The 27,246-nt window shown below is 42.6% G+C and overlaps 1 protein-coding gene across 2 annotated transcripts in view; it reads right to left on the reverse strand.

Moving 5' to 3' along the window:
* The window catches only part of KREMEN1 (kringle containing transmembrane protein 1), a 72,043-nt gene that overhangs the window by 41,766 nt on the left and 3,031 nt on the right, over window positions 1-27,246 (reverse strand). For both annotated transcript variants that reach the window (XM_027050914.2, XM_027050915.2), the window contains exons 2-3: window positions 8,425-8,587; window positions 3,777-3,868 (exon numbers count right to left, since the gene is read on the reverse strand). In XM_027050914.2, coding sequence (XP_026906715.2) covers window positions 3,777-3,868; window positions 8,425-8,587 — 255 coding nt within the window. The remainder of the gene's footprint in view (window positions 1-3,776; window positions 3,869-8,424; window positions 8,588-27,246) is intronic.

A 27,246-nucleotide genomic window follows, 5' to 3' on the forward strand; every position in this document is an offset into this window, starting at 1 on the left:
TAAAAAAATTTTTTTTTAATGTTTATTTATTTTTGAAGGAGAGAGACAGAACATGAGCAGGGGAGGGTCAGAGAGAGAGGGAGACACAGAATCTGAAGCAGGCTCCGGGCTCTGAGCTGTCAGCACAGAACCCGACATGGGACTCGAGCTCACAAACTGTGAGATCACGACGTGAGCCAAAGTCAGATGCTTAACCGACTGAGCCACCCAGGTGCCCCTCAACCACAAATATTTTAGTATGTATCCATAATTAAAATGACTTCAAAGATTATTTATATATATATATATCTCCACCATGCCAGTATTGTACCCAATAAAATTAACAGTGATTCCTTAATATAATCTAATAGTCTGTGTTCAAACTTCCCTATTTTAGAGATGAATATTTATAGTTGAGTTTGTAAATGTCAGGTGAGGGCTTTATACCAAACAAATAATAGCTCTCAGAGATGAGAAGGTAAATTTATCATGTCTGTTGTTTCTCAAAGCCCAAATCAGCTTTGTGAAGGAAATTTGCCTTTATATGCCATTTGTAGATTTCCCTCCACCTCAGAACTAGATAACTTTTACAAAACTATACCAAACTTTTATAAAGAACCTAAAGGTAAGATAGAACAAATCAGAAGCCATGCTGAGGTCCATTCAAGCGTGTCCCTCGGAAGCAATGAAATCAGTGGGAATTAGAATGGTGAGGAGGATGGTTTAACAAAAGAGAGATATGCAAAGAACAGGTATTAAGCCAAATGGTTTCCCCCTCAACAGCCAAACCAACAGCACTCAGAGTTGGAGAGGATGGGATCTAGAGGGATGGTAACCTTGATGATGCTGAAATTTGCCGATCTATATTTGTTCTGTCTGCAATAGGAACTCGGGGTTTCTGAGAAACATACCAGTAGATGTGCTTTGAAGAGTAAATCCAATTACCTCAGAGTTGTTCACCTTTTAAGGGGTAAATTCTGATCCAGTCTCCTTAGGTCAAAAACACAGTTCACGCTTCTCTTTGCCCCCTGTTTGAATCATACTTCATCTCTGCCTCCCTGCTTTCTTAGCTCTGTCCGTAACACGCTGACGGGCAGAATTCCGGTCTCCACACAATGGCCCGCCATTCAACCACATTCTGCTTTGTCCCTAAACATCCACTCCCCCAGCTCCTGCTGGGTCTGTTATATTCAGATATGAACTTTCCAGGAATCTGATCATGTCACAGGCCTTTTCCTGTATGACAAGTTCGACGCTAATCGTGAATAGTGGGCTTCACACAGAGGGTTAGTGTTATTCATGAAAATTATGACTCCACATCCAGAAATAGGGCAAAACTGGCCTAAAATAGGCGGGCTGTATCTCCGTTGAGTCCAGTAGGCAATTACCAAGGTTTCTTGCTTCAAACAGCCCAGAAGTCTTTCTCAGCAATGTTAATCAGACACATTTGAAGCATAATGTTCTGCCAGGTCCAAGGTCTGAGGCTTAGCTAGATGGGGGAGCCCTGGTGCCCATAGGGTGAATGGAAGGGTTTTCCAAAGAACCAAAGCCAGACACTGTTCCCTGCCCCACCACCTCCCAAACCAGGTACTCCCCAGCTCTCATTCCCAACTTTTGTATGTCTCCCTGCCCAGACCATTTCAAGGCCAACTTTAGAAGCTTTGACAGGGCTACCAAAGGACCATAAGGAAAGGAAATTATATTTGATTTTCCTGTTTTGGAACAGTGAGGCATATCCAGCAAATATTAGGAATTAGAGGGGTACTAGACAGGTTGTTTCATTTTCCAGTGATTCTCTCTTCTGAAACTTAGTTTCAGTGACCGCATGAGTCGGTTCCCGTTGGCCCAAACTATATTTTATAAATGCGAGTTGAGGATTATCTTTCCAAATAAAAGCGGCCAGATTGATCCCCTCTTCGCCATTCCTGAGAGAATGACATAGGCTGGTACTAAAAGACTATCTTTGTGTAGAACAAATGGACCGAGGAAAATCTGCTTTCCTCTCCCCCTGCCCCTTTCTTCTTTACATAACTAGAGCCAAATGAGATGTTTTTCATTTTAAAAATTTGATTAAACAGACTGAGCAAAAGCCCATTCTGCTGGTCTTTACTGTTTTCTCGATTTTGGGACTGAATCAAGGCATACTCGGGTTGGAAGGATAGGGAAGCCAGGGCCTCACTGCCAGGCAGTGGTGCCATTCGGAAGTTTAACTTTTAGAAGTTGAGAGCTGGGGCCTGCAGCGCTGGTTCAGGGGATGCCCCTGCCCTGTGAGGCAACAGAATTCAGACTGGTGTGGTGGGCGTGAGTGAGAGGTCCCAGGTCCCACATGAACCTCCATGTCACTGTACACACATAGCCTCCTGACCTGATGAGTGAGGAAGGTGGCAGGGCCAGGAGTGAGGGTAAATAATATGGAAAAGACAACCGGGTAGAATGATTATGAATAAGCTGTCCTTTCCCTCAGCTCTAGGAACTGAGAAAACCTGCCTCGTTGGCTTATTTAAAAAGTTGTCAAGAACACTACATTAGGAAGCTCCTTAAAGCGCCATTGTAGGGGCGCCTGGGTGGCTCAGTTGGTTAAGCCTCCGACTTCGGCTCAGGTCACGATCTCGCGGTCCGTGAATTCGAGCCCCGCGCCGGGCTCTGTGCTGATGGCTCGGAGCCTGGAGCCTGCTTCTGATTCTGTGTCTCCCTCTTCTCTCTGCCCCTCCCCTGTTCATGCTCTGTCTCACTCTGTCTCAAAAATAAATAAACGTTAAAAAAATATACATATAAAAAATGCCATTGTAGTTTTGGTTTCTGTACTTTAAACCTTCCTGCAATATTTTCTACCTTGTTTTCAAGTATCTTCCTAAGATTCTCTGCCACATCGCATATTCCCCAAGGGTTAGCGTATCTTTCTGCCTTTGCACCTTGCATATAATAAACACTGAATATAGAAACATGAAGCAGTTGGGGCGCCTGGGTGGCGCAGTCGGTTAAGCGTCCGACTTCAGCCAGGTCACGATCTCGCGGTCCGTGAGTTGGAGCCCCGCATCAGGCTCTGGGCTGATGGCTCAGAGCCTGGAGCCTGCTTCCGATTCTGTGTCTCCCTCTCTCTCTGCCCCTCCCCCGTTCATGCTCTGTCTCTCTCTGTCCCAAAAATAAATAAACGTTGAAAAAAAAAAAAAAAAAAAAAAAGAAACATGAAGCAGCTAGAAAACAGGCCATGGAGTAAAATGCTGAAGAAACTGGGTTCTCAGTAGTAGAGAGCAATGAGGTATGGGTTATCATAAATAACAACAGAACATCTTTATGCTAACATGAGGAAAGGGACTGCCATGTTGGCTTTGGAGAGTATCAATTAAATACTTACTGAATACCAGTCTTCAGGGGAGATAGTGCGTGAAATGCAAATAGCTAATGTTATAACTTGGTTTTACTGCCTATCAAGGGATTCTTCATTCATTCTAGACAATTTATTCCCAAAAGTATAAGGTACTTTTTTCCTCTTTGGCTTGCTACTGAGCTCACGCCAACTCTATTCATGAACGAATCAGCATGAGGAAATTAAGTAGAAGTAGAAATTCTGGGTGGGCTTATCCATCAAGGGAATGGGGTCCTGAGGGAAGCAGGCATTCAATTTCTGAAAAGCCTCAATAAGAGATGTGAAAATCCTCAGCCCAGGACGGCATCTCCTTTGATCTGCTTCATGAAATCCACCTGCCTGAATGACCTGTCCTCTGGCAGTGACCTTCCACTCTGAACCCTTGCTGCTCAGTGTCCCGAAACCCTCGGCTGGTGTGTCAGGGGCTTACTCTGGCAAGCAGGAATCTCACAGTACTTCCAGTAGACGCCGTCCTCGTGCTCTGCCACGTAGCACCAAGGGCTCACATCTCCATCTGGGTTTCTGTCGGGGAAAGAACATGTAAGTAACATTTCTGTCGTGTTAAGTCAACTGGCTCATTGCTTTTTCAGTATTACCAAAAAGGAACGCGTCAGCCTCTGTGTTATTTCTAATCATTGGTGTGCATCTCAGTGCTGCGTCTTATGAAGAAGAGAAAAATGGGGGGCACCTGGCTGGCTCGGTTGGTAGAGCTTGGGGCTCTTGATCTCAGGGTCATGAGTTTGAGTCCCACATTGGACGTAGAGATTACTTAAAAGAAGAAGAAGAAGAAGAAGAAGAAGAAGAAGAAGAAGAAGAAGAAGAAGAAGAAGAAGAAGAAGAGGAGGAAGAGAAAAATGGTAACACTACAAGAACAAACTTATGCACTCCGACATATACTATAGAGTTTGGGGGCAGGGGGTGGTGTGCATGATGAGCAAAGGTGATTCATATTTACACAAATTCACGACAGTGTAACCAGGACAACTGACCACAGAACAAATCATGCCAAGCAGCACTGGCACCTTAAGTGTGAACACGGTGACTCCCATGGCTGAGAGCACAGGTGTGCTCAATACTGTGGATAAGAATGTGAATAGAGCCAAATGGTCAGGATGGCAATTTGGTAATTAGAGGCAAAGGCCCTAAAAATATGCAAAGCCCCTTTGACAGGCAATTTCTCCTTTAGTACTTTATTTTAAGGAAATCTTCACTTACAAAGATGTTCACCACAGCATTTTGACAATACAAAAAAAGTCAGAAACAACTATTAAGGATTGGTTACATAAATAGGTTATATCCATATAAGGGAATGCTGAGTGTCTATTAAAAATGCAGTGTAGGGGTGCCTGGGTGGCTCAGTCGGTTGAGCGTCCGACTTCAACTCGGGTCATGATCTCGCAGTCCGTGAGTTCGAGCCCCGCGTCAGGCTCTGGGTTGATGGCTCGGAGCCTGGAGCCTGCTTGGATTCTGTGTCTCCCTCTCTCTCTGCCCCTCCCCCATTCATGCTCTGTCTCTCTCTGTCTCAAAAATAAATGAATGTTAAAAAAAATTTTTTTTTTAAATGCAGTGTAGAGACACATCTATTGATATAAAGACATATCCACATCTTGTTAGGTTTTTTAAAAGGGTAGTTCTAAAACATGTTTGGGAACACAACCCCGTTATTTGAGAAGATGGCTTCAAGAAAGGATACACATCAAACCCTGGAAGGTATCTCTGGAGAATGAGACTAGCAGTAATTTTAATCCCTTTTCTTTTCTGATTCTCTTTATTTTCCTATTTCTTCTACGATGAACACTGATTGTGTGATTTTTTAAACAGTAAAATAAAATTCACATAATACAGACTCCACTGACAAGCTTTCACCAGGATCAGTCTAGTTGACACACGTTGAATAGAAACAGGTCCTTTTCCTACCTCAAGATACTAACTTCTCAGAAAATTCTGAACAAAGCTAAGCCATCAGGCGGAACATGCAATCCTGTGATTCTGGTACCAACTTCTGATACAGCAGTGATATTTTTAAAAGGTTTATTTCACATTTCGAAATGCCCTCGAAGGTCTTTTCAAGTCAAGGATGCCCTGACAATATGGGCTACACTGCTGAAACAGACCCCAAAATGACAGGGTTACCAGGCACGCAGAAAAGCCCTGCCTTCTCCCCACTGCTTTCTGAGCTCCCTTTCTTGCAACTCAGAACACTGGAAACCTGACACTCCAGTCAGGCCGGAAATGGGCATAGAGACCCTGCAGCCAGGAGCTTAGGAGCCACCCCAATCAGGCCCGAGAGGGATAAGCCTATTGTGTGGTCCAGAAGATAAGCCGCCCAGAAGCACAAAGGGTCCTTTTATTTTCTGTGCCCAAGGGCAGGTGCCAGCGCCAACTCTGCTCTTCCCGGTCCCTCTGCTTCCCCTCTAATCCAGAGCCGTCGAGCCTGGAGAAGTGCATTCCCATCACTCGCCATCTCGCAGACATCTCAACTGCGACGGGTCTGGCACCGGAGCGCAAGACAAACATGGTGTCGGATATCAGCCGAGAAATCAAAGCAGGAGAACTTGTACAAAGCCCTTCTTTAAACAGTATTTCACTGTCATCTTCCTCCCTCTATTCAGTGTCCAGCTTTGATGTACTATTTGGTAGAGACCTTTGAAAACAACTGTTTATTATCAATGTCAAAAACCATTCTGAAAAGCATCAGAATAGCCTAATAAAGAATAAGCAAATTCATCCTGGACTTCGCTGCAGTGCTAAAACAAAAGCCCTGGACCCTCCGATGTGATGATAATCAACATTTCAGAGCCTTCCTTTCTTCTGAAGTAAAAACTGGTAGTTCAGGTCTGGTACATTCCATCAAATCAAAGGAGAGGCTGCAGCTGGCCAGGGCCAGGAAGAGGGTGGTTCCCCGCTTACTCTCACAATGGATAACTACTGTGCACTTCTGGGAGCCTATGTAGGGCCAGGTGCTAATCTATGACAAAAGACTCTTTTTTTTTTTTTCATATAAATCAAACCTTTTTGGAAATTTAAAATTTACCTTAAAGTCAGACTTAAACCCAGGACCTCTTCTGAGAAGACATATTGACAGAAAGCAACAGAATAACAGCATAAATCAGCAGCCCAAGAGACACTTCAGAAGGAGAGTATAAGTAACAATGTAAAAACAACAACAACAAAACCCCAACACTGGTTTCCCTTAAATACTCTTCCCAACCCAACCCAACTATTTCTATGGATAGCAAAAGCAAGGGAAGGAAATAAACCAGAAATGGAGTGGGGTTATTTTTTTTTAATTATGCAAAAATTCTAATGAATATGTATAACTTTGAAAATAAAATGTAAAAGAATGACTTGATAAGCATATGGAACTTTAATGATAAAATGCAATAGATAGCAAAATGCGAAGTACCACAGATTGTTACCTCTGGGAGATGGGGCTTGCTGAGGATTTCAGGGGAAAGATGTAAAACAGGGGCTTTACTTAAACATGTATCTGTAGTTCTGAGAATTTTGTGGGGGGGGGGAGCTTTTAATATTTTTATAATAACAACTAAGAAATAATGCAACAGCAACTGTAGGGAAATGGCCAGTTGGTACAAATTAGAGCAGAGGTGAAAGAAAGACCTGAAGGCACAGGCATGACCAGGATGACAGGCCTCAGACGTCAAGACATCCACAAGGGTCCTGGAGTGTTAGCAAAGGTACGTAGGGAGAGCAGAAGGTAAACAGTGTGGCCCATGCAATGCATGTGTGAATATGTCGGCTGAGCTGGGTTGACAGTGCCATGGTTGAGATTCCAACATATTGGTAGAAGCAGGGACACAGTGTGTAGCTAAAAGAGTCACTCAGTGATCACTTCCCCCTGTCCTGATGGCTCAAGAGGCTGCCTTTGCACCTGTCCTAATAATAACTAAATTCTACACAGTGTTGAACCATGAGTCACATTATCAGGATCTTGAGTATAAATCGTTCAAATGTAGTTGTAACCAAAAGTGCTTAGAATCTTTCTTTGCTCTTGGGGTGCCTGGGTGGCTCAATAGGTTAAGCGTCCTACTTCAGCTCAGATCATAATGTCACGGTTTGTGAGTTTGAGCCCCACATAGGGCTCTGCTTTCTTTACTCTTGTCCCTATAGATCAGTGATTTTTAACTTGTTTGGGATCACTGATAATTTTGAGAATCTGATCCAGATTCTGATCTAAGTCATGGATCATCTCTGCAGAAAACTGCAAGTACACATTTGAAGCACCTTGGATCTCAGGTGAAGAGACCCTGCCAGAGTCAGACAGAAGGTTAAGACCAAAGAAACACCTTAGTCTATGGAAAGGAAGGAAACAGCACAGATCTGATGGCTATAGCTGTTCCCAGAGCAAGGTTATCCTGGGCTGGCAGAGGGTGGATAATGTAGGACAGCTTCCTTTGCTCAGAAGCAGAAGGAGGTTTGGGCCACACACGGTGCTCTGCCTGACCACCGCATTCACAGCAGCTTAAGAAGTTTGGCTATCTATGTCCACTGGTGGTAGGGCCAACTAAGAAATCCCTTCCCAAGAGACCTGTAAGTAATCAGATGGGAAAGCAGAGCTCTGAAAACCAGTATCAAAGCAACCGAGGTTGAAAAGAGTAGTAGACTGTGGTGTGCATGTGTGTGTGTGTGTGTGCGCGCGCACACGCACATGCACACATGCACATGTGCACATACACATGCAAGGTGTGGGAGGAAGATTTTTTTTTTTTTAGTATTTATTTATTTTGGGGAGAGTGGAAATGGGGAAGGGGCAGAGAGAGGAGGACAGAGGATCCTAAGCGGGCTCTGCGCTGCCAGGCTGACAGCAGCGAGCCTGATGTGGGGCTCAAACTCACGAACCTGTGACATCACGACCTGAGCTGAAGTCAGATGCCCAACCGAATGAGCCACCCACGTGCCCCAAAAAGAAGATTTTTAAAAGAGTAATAAGAAAGGCCTTCTGAGTTAACCAAAAGGAGACAAAGAAGCTTTCCATAGCTGTGAGCTAGGCTGGAAGGGACTGGACAAGAAGGCCAAAGATTTTTTTTTTTTAAAAGCACTCTGTGGCCCCATCTTACCTGCAATAGTTATGCTCGCCTAGGCCCCCCTCCCCATTGGGGTATTTCAGAGTGTTGTATGGATGCTGGAAAGTCTCGTTCCAGAACAGGCATGGCTTCCCGCCTTGCAGTGCCGTCCAATTCTGCGTTCCCCTATAATCTGCACCATTGGCTGTGAAACATTCTAGGAGAAAGAAAAGACAGAGCAAACTAATTTTCTGGCAACATCCACAGTTTCCTCCCTCTCTGGTTGATGTTTTATTTGTTTTGTTTGGACCCAGCTGGAAATGGATAGTGTCTTGCTAGATCCTGGACACCATGAAGTTAACATCGCTAGGGCTGAGTAAATCTGAAATGCAGTCCCCTCCAAATGCTAGGCTAGTCTTGGCAATAGCTTGTCTACAGACACTTTACAGATACTTTTCCCCTAAAGTATACAGATCCCAACTAGGATATAAACACGAGGTGAAATGTATTGAAGCCCATGAAGTGAACCAGGAAACCCCCAGATCTGGGAACCGTTGGCAACAGCCATCACAAGGAATTCTGGGTGCTCGGAGGGGGTCACTGGTCTCGCCAGTGTCTCTGTGTGGTAACTAGAACCAGGTCACCAGCTGTAACTGAGCTCTCCCCTACAGTCTGAAAGGCTGCACTGACACTTGGATTTAATAAGACCATCGGATACAGCAACGCTTTGGAATCCCAATCACACAAGTCTGGGAATGACTCACATTCCCTGGTAATGAAGAACAGTCCTCCCCATGCTGTTTGAGATAGAGATGCAACAGAACAGTCAACAGGAGGGAGCGAGCAGAGGCCAAGTTGGCATTTTTCTCTCACCTCTTTCTGAAATTCCTCCCTACAAGACACACTGAACATCGTCTCAGGTCCAGTTAGTAAAATGACAAAATCCTTGCAGGTGCAACAATGTGCTTCTAAAATCTGCTTCTCAGACTTTGGGGGGATGGGAACTGAGGCTGATAGGATTTCCCCCCACATATTGCATGCATTAAATTCACAGAGATTCATGGGAAAGGCACAGTATAAAGAGCAATTTTTAAAAATTAATTTAGTTGAAACTGACAGATAGAAGTACTTCAAACACTTTTTGAAGATGTCTCACCAGGAACCTGACGATCTGGGGGAGTTACACTGACATTCTCAGCTGTCTTTCTTTCCTTCCCCTGGCATGCACTGACCTATAACTTCCGGTATGAAGGGCTCTTAGTGATGCCTCCTGGTGAAGTGCATGCGCCTACTTCAGTCTAAGCACATGAACAACATGAGCACATCTACATTCTAGAAGATGCTTTTTTATTTTATTTTTAATGTTTATTTATTTTTTTTAGAGAGAGACAGACAGAGCACAAGTAGGGGAGGGGCAGAGAGAGAGGGCAACACGGAATCCGAAGCAGGCTCCAGGCTCTGAGCTGTCAGCACAGAGCCCAACATGGGACTTGAACTCACAGACTGCAAGATCATGACCTGAGCCAAAGTCGGACACTCAACTGACTGAGCCACCCAGGCACCCCTAGAAGATACTTCTTTTTATATTTAAAATCTATCCACAGACCATCTCTCTGCCTGCACCCCCTTCCTCCTACTATCTGGGCTCTGTGTCTTGTCTGGAATAGCATGGTTTTATGGACAGCCAAAATAACCTGGAACCCCAGGCCGTACAGAACGTCATAACAATTTATCACGTTTGGCATGACATTCATATATTACGGTAAGGGCGACTCATCAGGTAGGGGTGCCTAGATGACTCAGTTGGTTGAGCATCCGACTTTGGCTCAGGTCATGATCCCATGGTTGGTGGATTCAAGCCCCGTGTCAGGCTTTGCACTGACAGCACAGAGCCGCTTTGGATTCTCTCCCTCTCTCTCTGCCCCTCCTCTGCTTCTGCTCTCTCTCTCAAAAATAAATAAACATTAAAAACAAAACAAATGTTCAAAGGTAATTGAAGAAGGCAGTTCAGTGTGGCATAAAACACACTAAACCGAGAGGCTAAGCCCTGGCTTCTTGTCCTGGACCTGCTGTTGGCCAGCTGTGCGACCTTGGACGAATCACCGTCATCCACAGCACCACTAATGCTTACATAGTGTTTTACTGTGTGCCAAGCTCTGCTCTAAGTGCTTTACAAATATCAACTCCCCACCAACCCTCTGGGGAGGTCCCTCAATATCCTACTTTACAAGATGGGGCAACTGGGGCACTCAACCACCCCCTACAAGGCCTCTACTGGAGCCCCCTCAGGCCATCCTTGTTTTCTCTATCCTCCCCCTCACCCCACTTCCCATTCATCACCAAATCCTGTTGACTTTCTTAAATATACACCCTGAAAGTGCCCTCTCCTCTCCATCTGGGGTGCCACCCCTTACGCCCTTCACCATCAGAGGACAGCACAGCTTCGTTCAGGACTCACAGCTTCCGCTTCTGTATTCCTGCAATCCATTCTCCGCACAGGTGCTCAAAGTGCCCAGGAAAATGTGAGCACTGGAAACAAAACCCAAACCCTTCATCCTTGCCTGCAAAGCCTCAGTGATGTGGCCCCAGGCCTTCCCTCTCACTGTACTCCGAGCTCTTCTAGTCACTTGCTGTGCTCCTGCCACATTGGTCTGCTTTTAATTCTGTAAACGTACCATGCTATTTCCTGCCCAAAATGTTCTTCCCTTAACACCTCCCACTGCAGACTAAATGTTACCTCAGAAAACCTGTCCCCCCCATCTCCACTCCTTGTTTTCTGCTCTTTGTCCATTTGCTTCATAGCATTTATTATCACTAGGAATATGTATAATCTGCTAGACAGGGAAAGAGGCACTGTGTGTGTGTGTGTGTGTGTGTGTGTGTGTGTGTACATCAAACCCTATCCTAACCCCAGGGTTAGAATGGGACCTGGGAACTTGTATTTCTAAAAAGCTGCCTAGGTGCTTCTGTTAAGTAATTTGGCTTGGGAACCACTAGACTGGATGATTCCAAGAGCATCAAGCCAATCTTTTGTCAATTGCTAGCATTTTAATTGCAATATGCCAATACATCTTTTACTCCTACCACAAGTGGTTGAGGAGTGGCTTAGGAGCCAGAAAGGCAGGCCAACCATTGGAAGGCCTTAGCAATAGACAGCAACCTGCAGGATGGTGGGGTCAGCGTTCCCAGAGGCTCAGATGACTTGATTTGTAACACAAAAGAATGTGGCAGCTCTCCACATCTGTCAGTCCACATGAATGGGGATGAGGTGGCATCTGAGAGAAGGAATGGCAAAGTGCAGGCTTGTTTGCTTCAGTCTGTTTCTCCTAGACCTAATCTTATTCTCAGTTACATTAGGGAAACTGAGGCAGTGCACCACATTTTATGATCCCCCCCCCCCCCACAGATTTGCCCAGTGCATATCAATTGTGGAAAAAAAACAAGAAGAACAAACTTGAGCATTCTGGATTAAGGTGATATCACATCTTGATTTCATCAGAACATCAGAGTGGGTAAGGAAGGAGGACCCCTCCTCCCTTAATTTCTACTGCTTGAAACTGATATAAGCTTTGGCTAGATAAGCAAGAAATGGTTTAAGCCAATAAAAAATAAAATATCACATGACATTTACACATATCACAGCGGTATATTTATGCACTCAGTGAAAGGGAACGAACAATGGTGAGAGATCTCATGTCTAGGATATCATTAATCAATCCATTCAACAAATACTTATTTAGTACTTACTATGTGTCTGGCACTGTTCACAGCACTGGGGCTATACTGGGGAACATTGGGCAGTCACAGAGCCTGTGCACACCCATGCACACCCGTGCACACACAGGGGAGCCACGTTCATGAAAAACTAGTCAAATTCACATCAGGTAGTGAGGAGGGCTATAAGGAAAAATGGAGTAAGGGGATGGAGACCGAATGGTGGGGGTTCTCTCTTAGAGAGGTTGGGCCAGAAAAGGCCTGGAGTGGAGGAGGCATTGGTCAAAAGGAGGAAACAGAACCATGTAAACAATGCGGGAAGATCATTACTGACGGTGGGCACAGCAAAGAGAAGACCCCTGCAGGCCCCTGACATGCCGGGCAGGTATGGGGAACTCAAAGGCAGCTCCTTTAACCTGGATTAGGGTGAGTGGGTGGGAAGTGAAGAGGAGGAAAGCAGGCAGGTAAGGCCAGGACACACAAGGTCTCGAGCCTTATATGAATCAGATTTTGGCCTTTGTTCTAAGTGTGGGGGGAAGCCAGTGGAGGGTTCTGAGTAGAGAAATGACATGATCTGACTTACCTTTTAATGCAACTGTCTAGCTGCTGGGTGGGGGAAGAACTTTGGAGAGGTAGGAACTCAGCCAGGAAACATTAGTCAGGTGGTTACAGCAGAAAGACAGGCTGGCAGCCAAAAGGTGGTAAGAAGTGGCCAGATTCTGGATGTATTTTGAAGGCAAAGCCAAAGGTATTTGCTGGGGTTTGAATACAGGGTCTGAGAGAAAGAGGAGTGGGGTATAACTCCAAGGATGGGGGCCTGAATGGAGAAGCCATTTCCTACAATGGGGAGGACCCAAGAAGGGCAGAGTACCTTGGGTGGAACCCAGGGTTTGGCTGTGGATCAGTTGAGTCTGGGTGGAGATATACAGTAAGCAGATGGCTCAGTGAGCCTGGAGCTGAGGAAAGAGGCCGAGCGAGGATGGGGCTAGAAATGTGGCAGTAACAGCATGGATGCGTGGAGGGAACAGGATTACTGTGTGTGGAGACAGAAGATATTTGGGCTGAGCCCTGGGGTCCTGCAACATTTCAGGCTTGGAAAGAGGAGGGCCTGGCGCTGATGAGTGAGAAAGTGCAGCCTGAGAGGTGGGAGAAAAGCTAAGAAAGTGTGTGGGTCTCAGAAGTCAAGGAAGAAGGTGATTTGAGAGGGAAGGAATAACAAACTGAACAGAGGAAACCTCATTTCCTCATCTTCTCTGGCTAGATCCCAATCACCTCACAGAATTCATCTGTTTGACTCGATCTCTCCACCAGAAAACTCCAAATATTTTGTGTTGGGGATTGAATGGAAATAGCCCTGATGTGAAACATAAGCCTGACAGAAATTTAGTAATACAGCAGAAAACTTCCTCCATAAGGCTGGCATCAAAGCACCCAGAGCATTAATTCCACTTTCTAAGTTGCTAATTCCTTATCTTTTCCCCTGTCATCAAAATCCTCCAAAGTATGGCATATGACATTTATTTGAAAAATTGGAGATGCTAATTTTATTGAAATTTCCTTGAGATAAGTGGAATCACATTAGGATGATCAAATCCTTGGCTGAGAATCTTGAGCGAATGATTTTGTGGCAACTGGCTATTTTCTGTAGGACCTGCTATGCTATGAAGTGATAGTAAGATCTGTGGGCAAGGCCCCACGTTTGGTTGAGAGCTCAGTACTCCTTCATTGCTAATTAAAGCAAACTGGAGCCTTCTCCCATAAAGCTATTGTTTGTTATGCCTGGAATTCTGAAGTGTTGGGCATAAAGAGAAGACCTGATGCCATATACATTCTAAACTTTGATTTTTATACTTCAAAATCCATAGGATCTCACATATTCACACGGTATATGTAAAAAGTACTTGGAGATTTCAATAATTGACAGGCATGAGCTGTAGAAGACATAGAAATACTCCCCCCCAAATATTTTCCACATTACAGTTCTCAGTCTACCTCTTGGGGAATCCTTGAAAGATGGGGACCCGCTCCATAGACAAATACTACATATACAACATTGACAATTTCAGAAGTGTTCATGGAATTCCTGAAGCCCTTCTATGCAGCCCCAAGTTCCATTAACTCTAAGTACCCTGAAATAAGTGATATCTACAGAATACACACACACACACACACACACACACACACACACACACACAGAGAGAGAGAGAGAGAGAGAAATTTATAGGCTTGAGTATTTAATTTCAAGGGTTATGAAATAGTTTAAATCAAATACCATTCTGCACAGAAACTTTCTATTAACAATGTGGTATGGTATGGAAATCATACATTAGGGTCTGAAGCCAGCCTTCAGCCTATGGTTTACAAGCTACAGGCACTCAGCTAAACACTTTGAGCCTCAGTTTCCTCACTTGTAAAATGGGGGATTAGGGCTCAGGGCAACTGGAAGAATTGGAGGACGTACAAGTAAAATGCCTAGCACACAATAGGTATCCAAAAAGTTATTACAACATAATTATAAAGTTTTTTTAAATAATCAAATTTTATTATAAATTTGAGACCATGATGATCACATATTTCATTCTGGTCCAGAAAAATAATTATCTATAGGGATGCCTGGTGGCTCAGTCAGTTAAGCATTCAACTCACAGCTCAGGTCTTTTTTTTTTTAAAGAGAGAGAGAGTATGGGTGGGGGAGAGAGGCAGAAGGGGGGAGAGAGAGAATCTTAAGCAGGCTAGAATGTGACTCTGGGATCATGACTTTAGCCAAAATCAAGAGTCTGATGTTCAACTGACTGAGCAACCCAGGGGGCCCTGAGCTCAGGTCTCAATGTCAGTTTGAGTTCAAACCCCACATTGGGCTCCATGCTGGGCATGAAGTCTATTTAAAATAATAATAATAATAATAATAATAATAATAATAATAATAATAACAACCTATATTAATTACCCATGCAAGGCAATATAACATGAGAGGAACATCATCCTATTATAATTCGGTTTAATGTTATCAGGCTGCCATCAGCATAGAAAATATATGTGATGTGAGTCCTTTGTTGAATCCAAACATTCAATGAATAAGAGATAAAAAGCTCAGGTCATGATCTCACAGTCATGAGATTGAGCCCCGTGTTGGGCTCTGTGCTGACAGTGCAGAACCTGCTTGGGATTCTCTCTTTCCCTCTCTCTCTGCCCCTCTCCCACTTGTGCATGTCTTCTACCTCTCTCTCTCTCTCTCTCTCTCTCTCAAAATAAATAAAAAATAAACATTAAAAAAAAAGTTTTTTTAATGTTTATTTATTTTTTGAGAGAGACAGTGGGGGAGGGGCAGAGAGAGGGAGAGAGAGAGAAGGAGAGAGAGAATGCCAAGCAGGCTCTGTGCTATTAGCACACAGCCCAATGTGGGGCTTGAACCCCACCAAACTGTGAGATCATGACCTGAGCTGAAACCAAGAGTTGGACACTTAACCAACTGAGCCCCCCAGGTGCCTCACAAAATGAACAACTTTTTTTTTAATTAAAAAAAAATAGGGCACCTGGGTGGCTCAGGAGGTTACACGTCCAACTTGGGCTTAGATCATGATCTCACAGCTCATGGGTTCAGGCCCCTCATTGGGCTCTGTGCTGGGCTCTGGGCTCAGAGTCTGGAGCCTACTTTGGAGTCTGTGTCTCTGTCTCTCTCCCCTGCTCACAATCTGTGTCTCTCTCAAAAATAAAACATTAAAAAAAAAAAAAGAATAAGAGGTAAGAAAAGGGGCACCTGGGTGGCTCAGTAGGTTAAGCATCGTACTCTTGACTTCAGCTTAGGTCACAATCTCATGATTCATGAGTTTGAGCCCCACATTGGGCTCTGCGCTGACAGCAAGGAGCCTGCTTGGGATTCTCTCCTTCCCTCTCTCTCTGCCCCTTCCCCCCCTCAAAATAAATAAACTTAAAAAAAAGTTTAAAAAAAGGTATAATGTAGCAAATAGATTTTTTTTAATGTTTATTTGAAGAGAAAGAAAGAGAATGCATGAGCACAAGCTGGGGAGAGGCACAGAGAGAGGGAGAGACACAGAATCCCAAGCAAGCTCCATGCTGTCAGCACAGACCTGGACATAGGGCTTGATCTTGGGAACTATGAGATCATGACCTGAGCCAAAATCAAGAGTTTAATTGACTGAGGCACCCAGGTGCCCCACAAATAGATTTTTCTTAATCAAAATTTCAACTGTGTGATGAAACACATCTTTATTTATATGTTCTAATGAATCATATAACTCAATATCTGTATGTATTATAAACGAGGAAAATGCCAAGTTAATAAAGTCCCAGCCAACTGAACTCTGCCAGCTTGTATATGCACAGCATTTTTAAAGTTCATGTTCAAAACCATGAGATGTTCTTTTAAAATAATTAAAACTTGACATATATGAGATAGAGGCAGGAAAACAGCAGTTAATCTAAAAGACATTCTATTCTTTGACGAGATTTAATAAAGTTGAAGATTGTGTTCTCAATGAGGCTCTATAACTAGGTCAATTGCTAATTACACTATTTGTCTGAAGCCATACTATTGAGAAATAGAAAAATTTTTCTCATACTGAGTCCAGAATATTCCTAGTTTTCTGGTAAAATTACTAGCTGGATCTCTATCCATGATATTTATGGGAGTCACTGTTTTTAATCCATCAAAGTTAAATGTCTGTTCTATGTAGGACCACTCAGCATCTCTAGTGATCCTATGTTGGAAGAATTCAGCTGAGTTTGACCAAGTTTGGAATCAACATGAGTTAATAAACACTAAATTCGATTATTTTATGTCTTAAAATAAGACAGCAGAAAACATTTTCCAACGGGAATATCTTCTGTTCCTTTAAAGATATCTCTAAAATTTGGTTAAGTGGGTAGAATTCTAGAAATACAAGGCTGAGGTGGAAAGAGCTCCCATTTAGAGAGCAATACAACAGTGTTGCCAAATGTCTGCTCAATACACCTACTCTGCTGGGTTTCTGGTACAGATCTGTATCCAGTGGGAATTTGTGGATACATCTTCAAAGCGCATGCTCTTGGGAAAAACTTTTGCACACACTCAGAAGTGCTATAGGAATGTTTATTTCAGCTGTGCAGAACCCTGAAGTAAAGAGTAAAGAGACACATGACTGTGGGAAGGCAGTGATTTCCAACATTTTCCTACCCTGACATGGCTGAGGTAAGAGCGGTGATTCCCACGATCACTTGGAGGTAGGTTATCAGATCTAGACTAGAGACAGGATAATTTTCTGTATACATAGTACATATGGGAAATCACTGGAATAAAGAGGAAAGCATACCAGATAACCAGTTGACACTATGTGGTTTGAGCAAATCACCTGGACACTTGAGACCTCTGTTTCTTCACCGGTGAAACAATGGGTTTTGAGACAGATAGTCTCAATGGCCCTTCACTCTAAACTCAAATATCAAGACTCTATCATAATGAAACTGAAGTTCAAAAGTCTGGGATGATGAAGTTCAAAAGTCTGGGATGATGTTCAAAAGTCTGGGATGATTTGAGTGTTGATGGCTCAAAATCTCTTCCAAGTTTAAAACTCTCTAAATCTGGGACACCTGGGCACCTGGGTGGCTCAGTTGGTTGAGCATTAACTTCAGTTCAGGTCATGATCTCACAGTCTATGAGTTCGAGCCCCAAGTCAGGCTCTGTGCCCACAGCTCAGAGCCTGGAGCCTGCTTCAGATTCTGTGTCTCCCTCTCTCTCTGCCCCACCCCCATTCACACACACACACACTCTCTCTCTCTCAAAAATAAACTAAAAACATGAACAAAATTTTTTAATCTGGGACACCTGGCTGTCTCAGTCAGGAGAGCATGCAACTCTTGATCTCAGGGTTGTAAATTCGAGTCCCACATTGGGTGTGGAGGTTACTTAAAAATAAAATCTTCAGGGGCACCTGGGTGGCTCAGTTGGTTAAGCATCCGACTTTGTGAGTTTGAGTCCTGCACTGGGCTCTGTGCTGACAGCTCAGAGCCTAAAGCCTGCTTTGGATTCTGCATCTCCCTCTCTCTCTGCCTCTCTTTCTCTCTTTCTCAAAAAATAAATAAAACATTTTTTAAAAATTTAATAAAAAATAAATAAATAAAATCTTTAAAAAATGTTTAAAAATCTTATAAAATAAAATAAATCAGACCCTCTAATTCTACACGTTTCTCTAATGGAAGTGACAATTCTATGGTAAAACAAAAACAAAAACAAAAACAAAAACAAAAAACAACAACAACAACAAAATTCAACTCCCATGTGGGCCCTGAATCTATCAGAGAGGTACTTAAGCATTAAGCATCCTTTTTGTTTAAACAAAACTACATCTTCAATAAATAAATAACAAGGAAAAAAGAGAAAGAGAGAATCCTATAGGTTAATAGAAGCTCTTGTCATATCACCTAACTGTACCATGCTTAGATCCTGAGTTGAACAGTAAAACAACCCAAGAGACAACCAGGGGAATTGGAACATTGATTACTAACAGGGTATTTGATGATATTAGGAATTGTTAGTTTTTCTAAGTGTGATGATGGTAATGGTACTGTGTTTTTTAAAAGAATTTTAATTATTTATTTATTTATTCATTTATTTGAGAGACAGAAAGGAGAGAGAGAGAATCTGATGCAGGGTTCGATCTCCTGACAGAGAGATCATGACCTGAGCTGAAGTCAATAGTTATGTGTGTTTTTTTTCCCAATGTTTATTTAGTTTTGAAGGAGAGAGAGAGAGAGAGAGAGAGGGAGGGAGGGAGTGGGAGAGGGGCAGAAGAGAGGGAGACACAGAATCCGAAGCAGGCTCCAGGCTCCAGGCTCTGAACTGTCAGCACAGAGCCCGACATGGGGCTCTAACTCACAAGATCATGACCTGAGCCCAAGTCAGACGCTTAACCAACTGAGCCACCCAGGTGCCCCAAGAGTTCTTATCATTTGGAGATACTTACTGAAATACTTATGGATGAGATGATATATCTGAGATTTGTTACAAAATAATCTAGTTGGGGAGACGAAGCCAGTAAAAATGAAATAATACTGGCCATGGCTGATACTCACTGAAGCCGGGACATGGATATATGGGATTTCCTTACATTCGTCTATGTTTGCATGTGTTCTCAATTTCCCATAATCAAAATTTGTTAAAGGATACCTTGAACACATGTTGTTTTTATAATTAATTTACCTTAGTTTCTTTTTAAGAGCTGTAAACAAACTCAATCAGCTGTAAATTCAGTCATCTAAAATTAAGATCGACATTCACAGATCATGTTCTTGGGCTATGTATTAACAGTTGAAATGATCACAGAACAAGCTATACTTTTGACCAAAGTGGAATTACCATAAAAGTAATCACTCTAAAAAAAAATCACTCTAATATTCTTAAAGTTATCAGTAGCTTTTTATTCAAAAATGTTTTAGATCTTTCTTTTTATTCAAGGAAACAGTGTCCTTAAAAACAGTAATGGAAGAAAAAGTCATGCCTCTCAAAGTTATTTTAACTAAAGAATTTATACTTTTGGAAGGGCGCTTGAGGTCTTCTATTTGAATCTCCAGTTTCTTCATCTTTATTAACAGATGAAATATTTAATTGTTTAAAAGACTATTCCAAGAAAATTGAACCTACCATAAGCATAGGACCAGAGGTTCAAGTTCAGAAGACCCAGGAAAACACTTCAGAGGGGAGTCCTTATTATTTGTTGTATAAAACTTTGGAAAACAACCCAGAATGCAGTGCTGGTTGGGTACCACTCTTTTCCCATCTGGCTCTCGTCTTGAATATGCTCTACTCCTACCCAGGCAGGGCCCACTGGAAAATGTGCCACGGTTGCCACTCTGAAGGACTTGTGTTTCTGCCAGGAACAGTCACCATGAATACACAGTGCTCAAGGAATTTGTATTTATCATTTAGGATATTAAAAATGCATACAATAATCAAATTGAAGACCAAAAGATAGTTTTTGAGAAAGAATCTAGCTCTATGACATACACAGAGAGATGAAGCCAACCCTCAGTGAAAGAATGGACTCATTCAGACAGAAGTCAACCGTCAGAAGAACTTTAGCTTCACGAATTAACCATGGATTCTACTGCCAACACTACCAGCACATATTCTATTGCTTTGGGGATCGTGTACCTCTCTTGAGTTAATCTTTGAATACAAATGGATCTACTTCAATCTTGAAATGAAATCTCATGCTAGACTAGTTTTCACTTATGCTTAAGATATTTTAAATCTTAAGATGTTTTAAAATTCAAAATCCAGTTCTCTGATGGAAAATAACTTAGCGCCTTATAAATCAACTTTAAAAGAAACAAAAACAAGATAAAAAGATGGAGCACTATTTGAAAGGTTATGTCTAGAATAGATAGCACTATACTCCTATAGGAACTGGGAGCTCTAAAACAAGTCCCACAGCCTGGTCAGACTTTATCACCTTGAACTGTAATTGCTTAAGAAGCACCTGGTCCCGCTTCCACTAGCCCGTGAGTTTCTTGTGCATCTCATCTTTGTATCTGCAACAAGTACAGACCCCTCAGAACATGACTGGCGAATGTTAGCTGAATAAGGGAAGCAGGTATATGGGGGACCTGGGGGGAAAATGCATTACAGACATATTGAGTGCCCTGGTTTCCTCACCATAAGTTGGTGAGGAATCATGACTTACCTCACGATGACTTATGAGAATATGAGAAGTTCCAGGAAAGTTTAGGTAAAATCAAGTACTTGAAAATCAAATACTTGCTATTTAAGCCAGAGGAATCTGCTATTTAAAGGAACTCTATGGTGAAGCCATGTAATAGGGAATAATCAACCGCCTTTGTAATGAAAACATACATTTTATATTCTGAGTTTGCTTTAAGCAGGAGACACCTGGCACAAATCCACTTTGCCTCCCCATCTCTCGACCAACCCTATTTTACACTGTCTGAAGCTCTCAATCAGTATAAAAGGAGATAAAACAAACTGATATAATCCAGCTTCTGGACAAGTTTCATCAGTATTGCCTGTGCCCTATTTTTAATTTCAGATGGCAAGAAAGTTCCCCTATAATGGAGTCCTGGAGGGCAGCCAATGCTCCATGGAAGCCAGGCTATGGGCTATTCAGCTTCCCTTGGTTGATATGGGATGGTCAAATAAGAGTTCTTGAGTGGGGAGCTAACGAGCAGGTCCACAGCATGTCCCTAAAGCATAACTTTTTTATTATTTTTTTTTCTTTTCCAAAATTTTATTTAAATTCTAGTTAGTTAACATAGAGTGTGACATTGATTTCAGGAGTAGTGATTCCTCACTTACATATAACACCCAGCCCTAGAGCACATCTTTAAAATAAAACCCAAAGCAACAAAGTGGTCGTCTTTTATGAATTGGCACAGGCCTGAGTCCTAGTCAGAGATGCTGGGCATACAAACAGTAGGCATTTGATAGGCACTTGTTAGTTGGTCCCAAGGTAAAAATATGATTCAAGTGACAAGTTTCAGAAGCTCTAGCCAGGGAGACAGTTTTGGGCAGAAGGAAAGACTCAGTGTAGCACTAATTTATAAACAAACACAAGCAGAAGCTGTCATGTCTAGGCCAGCCACAGCAATAAGGGTAGACAGTGACCAACAGATTGATTTCATAGTCAAAGGTATAAAGTTTCACAGAGCTATAGCAGGGTTGCCAGATTCAGCAAATGAAAATACAGGATGCCCAGTTAAATTTGAATGGCAGATAAACGACTGATCAAAGTACTTTTTTAAGGTAAGTATTTCCAAATACTGTATGAGACAGATTTATGCAAAAGAAATTATTCATTGTTTATCTGACATTCAAATTTAACTGAATGCCCTGTATTTAATCTGGCGATCTTCCTCTAGAGAGTAGAAACATGGTGAATCTCAGATGACCTTACTCCATTTAGGTTTCCAAAACACTGTCCACAGAAATGCATATGGACCTCAGATATGGATAATGAAGAATCTACTTTATTTTTTTTCTTTTTTTCTTTTTTAAAAAAAATTTTTTTTAACGTTTATTTATTTTTGAGACAGAGAGAGACAGAGCATGAACAGGGGAGGAGCAGAGAGAGAGGGAGACACAGAATCTGAAACAGGCTCCAGGCTCTGAGCTGTCAGCACAGAGCCCGACGTGGGGCTTGAAATCACGGACTGTGAGATCATGACCGGAGCCGAAGTCGGACGCTTAACCGACCAAGCCACCCAGGCGCCCCAAGAATCTACTTTCTTAAGAGTAATCAACAAAATGTTGATCCAAGTTGCCTCCTCCTAGGCCACAGTGAAGGGAAGGACAAAAGAATAACACAATTAGGATGGGGTTTCTCAACCTTAGCACTATTAACATTTGGAGTCAAATAATTCATTGGCGGGGCCGTCCCGTGCATTGTAGGGTGTTTATTTTAGCAGCATCCCTGGCTTCCACCCGCTAGATGCCAGTAGCATACTCTACCCCACCCCACCCCACCCTGAGTTATGACAATCAAAAATGTTTCCAGATATTGCCAAATGTCCCCTGGGGGCAAAATCTCCTCCAGTTGAAACCACTGAATTAGAAGAAATGGTCAAATAAACAGAAAGTGTCATATCCATTAACCAGTGGTCACATAACAAAAGATTCTTCTCAAGGGAAAAATTCTCAGCTTGCCCTGGATGCCCTCAAGCCCGTAATAAGGATGAGAGGCCTAGTCATTTCAGCTAAGACAATCAAAAACCCCTCATCTGCCCCAAGTGCTAGAGAAGAATCTTTGGTGAGCCAAGCCAATGAAGCTCTGCATGGCAGTGCGCACATCACAGCAAGCAGGGCGTCGTACACAGCCTTTGAAGACGTTCCTTTTAAGTTAACCTCCCTTCCAACTAAACTTTTTCCAAATCTCTTCCTGCCATTTGGAAGTTGAGTGATTCTCAGCTGAAAAGGCCTGTATATACGAGGTGCAGATGGCGGCAGTTACGGCCCTCACCAGATGCTGCAGTCTCTAATTTGATTGAAAGGATATAATTAGACAACAGAAACACTTTAATGAAAGAGCAAAACATGGAGGGAGGGAAGGATTGAAGGCCCTTAACTGATGCCAAAACACCCACCAGTAATAGAGGCTTTGAGTCTGGGGAAAGGGAAGGGGAAAGCCCCTTAAAAGGACAGTCCCCATCCTGTTTATTTCCCCATAGACATAGGAATAGGGATTTTATTATTGTAGATTTCCACTGTATTTTATGTGGGAACAATCTGATTAAAACCAGAAGAGTCTTCGGAAGAACATCAAAGAAAAACAAATATGGCTTCTGTGGTCATTATTAAAAATATTTTTACCAGCCCCATAATCATCTTTGAAGATGAATTTTTATAGATTGAACAGCAGCAAGTAATTTACATACTGTGATGGCACTGGTTAAGGATCGCTACCATCGTAGAAGAGGACTGCTTGGTTGCCATGTTTTCACACAACTTTAGGCCACCAAGGAACACGGACAGCCATTTAACCTATCTGCTTGGAAGGCATGAAGAAACCACGCAGAGTGAGTTGTACATGCTGATGCTGCAACCATTTTGGATCGTCTTTAAAAGTTGCTTATGCAGTTTTTACTATTTCCTAGCTTTCAAACTTTGAGTGTGAGTATACTGCTCTGGTTCTAACCAAGAATCTAACCAAACTGAAAGAAATCCCGCCCTCAAAGTCTGAAGTTGCTAATGTGGTGTGACACTGGGGTTTGGAAGCGGCTGCAGGCTCCCCAGCCCACTAGAAGCAGGGCCCGCCCTTGTGGTAAATTGAACAATAAAAGTTTAATGCTTTGGCAACTTGCCAAGGATTAAATCAGTGGCAAGAGAAACTGGAGGCTGGGCCTAGCAGAGGAGCAGCCCCTAGAAGGTCCTGTTATAATTGAGAGGAATAAAGGCAACCTTGCATGTCAGATGGCCTAAAATCTTTTGTCTGTGAGAGATGCTTCCCAGCACCCAACTTCATTTGTCTTCAAACTTACAAGGCCAGGGTGCCTGGCTGGCTCAGTTGGTGGAGCTTGCAACTCGAATCTCAAGGTTGTAAGTTCAAGCCCCACGTTGGGTGTAGAGGTTACTTAAAAATAAAATCATAACACACACACACACACACCAAAAAAACTGTTCCAAGTCCAGGCTAGGGAAGGTGTTTTCCTAGAAAGAAGATTAAAAGCGGGTGGGAGGAGTAGCGAGCAGGGGATTTCCTTGGAGGAGGAGAAGCAAACTTCTATATAGTGGCTATTTTTGAGAAGTATGAACACCCTTCTGACATTTCTACAATGGCCTCTCTCCTTTCTCTGTTCAGTCGGAATCCAGGATAATGTCTCAGAGGTGAGGTCTGGGGAAGAAGCCACTGTCGTCTTGAGAAGACAATACTAAAGACCACAGAGAGAGGGAAAAACAGAGTGAACTAGGGCTGCTCGTCCTGGACTAACACATCCGGGTTCCAGCTGGACTCTCAAGGTCAAACTGAATATGGAAGGAATGTCAGTCATTGTTCTGCCCCACTCAGGGGCCCCGCACAGTGAGCCAGCCAGAAACCAACTTGCCAAGTGGCATCAGGGGGCTTGGGGAGATCTCACCTCAAAACCTCCATAGGTAGTTTTCTATGGGACACATTCATTTCCTCCTCTGTTGTCCTAATTCAGGAGGCAAAAACTTCGGCAAAAGCTACAGATCCAAACTTCCGGCCTCTCTCAAGTGTTTTGCATTAACTGTTCCACAGTACAAACACAATCAACTTGGTATGTTTGAATGCTTCACTTTGTTTTTCAAAAATGTTTTAATTAAAACAAAATAATCAGCCATGCTAAGCACATTGTTGTGTTTTAAAGGCCACTTTAAAAATGAGGACAGAACCATGAAAATAAAATTCAATTGTTTAGGAAAGTGATAGAAGTTTGTTTTCTTCTTCCTCTTCTCCTTCTTTTTTTTTTTTTTTTTCCTGGCTGTTTTTCTGTGTCTCAGGCTGGTGCCACCTGCTGCCTGGGCTTTCCTCTGAGAAACAGATCTCTCAACCGTTTGCTCCAAGCAACATCTGCATAGTTGAACAAACATGGGCCAGTTCCAAGGCAGACACTATTTTCTGTATGTAGCACACACTGAACCATACTGAATTTCTTCTTAAGGCATTTTTTAAAGCATTATTAAAGATCCAAATGCATGTGCATGAACTTCCCCTCATGTAGCTTTTTAAAAAACTTGTGGTTAAATATACATAAAATTTACCATTTTAATCATTTCTACTGTATGTCTCTTAAAATTAGTTAATAGTAAAAGGAAAATGGTTCATTTTTTCACCAAAATCAAGCCTCCTTTTCACCTTTCCAGACCAGTGAACACTGGAAAAAAATCAATACACATGGACCTTGAGTAGAACTTAGCCAAGTATAGCCTTGGGCCCAATCTGGCCCACTCCCTGACTTTGTATAGCCCATGAGCTAAGAATGGTTTTTAAAATTTTAAATGATTGAAAACAATCAAAAGAACGATATTCTGGGGGCACCTGGGTGGCTCGGTTAAGCGACTGACTCTTGATTCCGGCTCAGGTCATGATCTCATGGTTTGTGAGCTCAAGCCGCGACTGCTCGAGATTCTCTTTCCCTCTCTCTTTGTCACTCACCTGCTCCTGCACATGTTCTCTCTCCCCGCTCCCCCGCCAAAATAAACAAACAAATAACCTTTTAAAAAAATGAATAGTATTTTGTGACACATAAAAATTATATGAAATTTTCAAATTTCAGTGTCCCTAAAGTTTTATTAGAATATAGCCATGCCCATTCATTTATATTTGTCTCTGGCTGCTTTTGCCCTACAAAGTCAGAGTGGAGTAATTGCAACAGAGACGGTACAGAGCCCACAAAGCCCAAATTATTTACTGCCCTTTACAAAAAATGTCTGCTGGGGCACCTGGGTGGCTCAGTTGGTTGAACATCTGACTCTTGATTTCGGCTCAGGTCAAGATCTCAGGGTTGTAGGACTGCACCCTGCATCAGGCTCTGCACTAAGTGTGGAGCGTGCTTGGGATTCTCTCTCTCTCTCCCTCTTCCCAGCTCATGCATGCTCTTTCTCTCTCAAGAAAAAAAAAAAAAAAATGGAGCACCTGGGTGGCTCAGTCAGTTAAGCTTCCAACTTTAGCTCAGGTCATGATCTCATGGTTCACGAGTTTAAGCCCTCTGTCGGGCTCTGTGCTGACAGCTCAGAGCCTGAAGCCTGCTTCGGATTCTGTGTCTCCCTGTCTCTCTGCCCCACCCCTGCTTGTGCTCAGTCAGTCTCTCTCTGTCTCTCAAAAATAAATAAAAACATTTTTTAAAATAAAAAAAAAAGTCTGCTAACATCTGACCTAGGCCCTCAGATGGCATTAGAGGCTCCCAAATTCTAAACTAAAGATGTTACATTGCCCATCACCAAAAATCCCTAATCTGTATATTGTAAAGGTATCTAAAGCAATATATTTTATCTTCATCATTTATTGCTGTTGCTTTAACTATGCTAAATAGTGATATTATCAATAATGTCTATATTAAGTACACCAACTTGTTGTTTATTAGTAGTGAGCCTAAATGGAACTTCTTTGTGCTTTCAGATTTCTAAAAGGTCTCATTGCATATCTCAAACATTAATTTCTTTATTTTTATTTTTTAAGTTATTTATTTATTTTGAGAGAGAGAGAGAGAGAGAGAGAGAGAGAGAATCCCAAGCAGGCTCTGCACTGTCATCGTGGAGCCTGACATGGGGCTTGAACCCACGAACAAACCATGAGATCATGACTTGAGCTGAAATCAAGAGTTGGACATTCAACAAACTGAGCCACCCAGGCACACCGCCGCATATCTCAAACACAGAAATATCTTTGTCTAGGAGCCCAAACAAATTTTCATAGAAACACCAGAGTTCTTTGATATCAGGTCAATTTTGACAGGTTTGTGTTTCTTAAAATACTCAAAGCATAAAAATAATGAGTCGACATGAAAGCATGTTAGTCCTCTTCACTCCTATCAGCCCCTGTGTTGCATTCAGGTAAACTAACATTAATGAAGTCCCTAAGAGGGACAGGGCTCTATACTGTATGAAGCAGTCACTGTTCACTGAACTTACAGGTTCTACAGCAAGACATACTACTGGCTAACAGGCTGAATGCCAGATGAGGATTTAGAGGAGAA

This window comes from Acinonyx jubatus, chromosome D3 (genome assembly GCF_027475565.1).
Source record: "Acinonyx jubatus isolate Ajub_Pintada_27869175 chromosome D3, VMU_Ajub_asm_v1.0, whole genome shotgun sequence".
Classification (NCBI taxonomy): Eukaryota; Metazoa; Chordata; class Mammalia; order Carnivora; family Felidae; genus Acinonyx; species Acinonyx jubatus.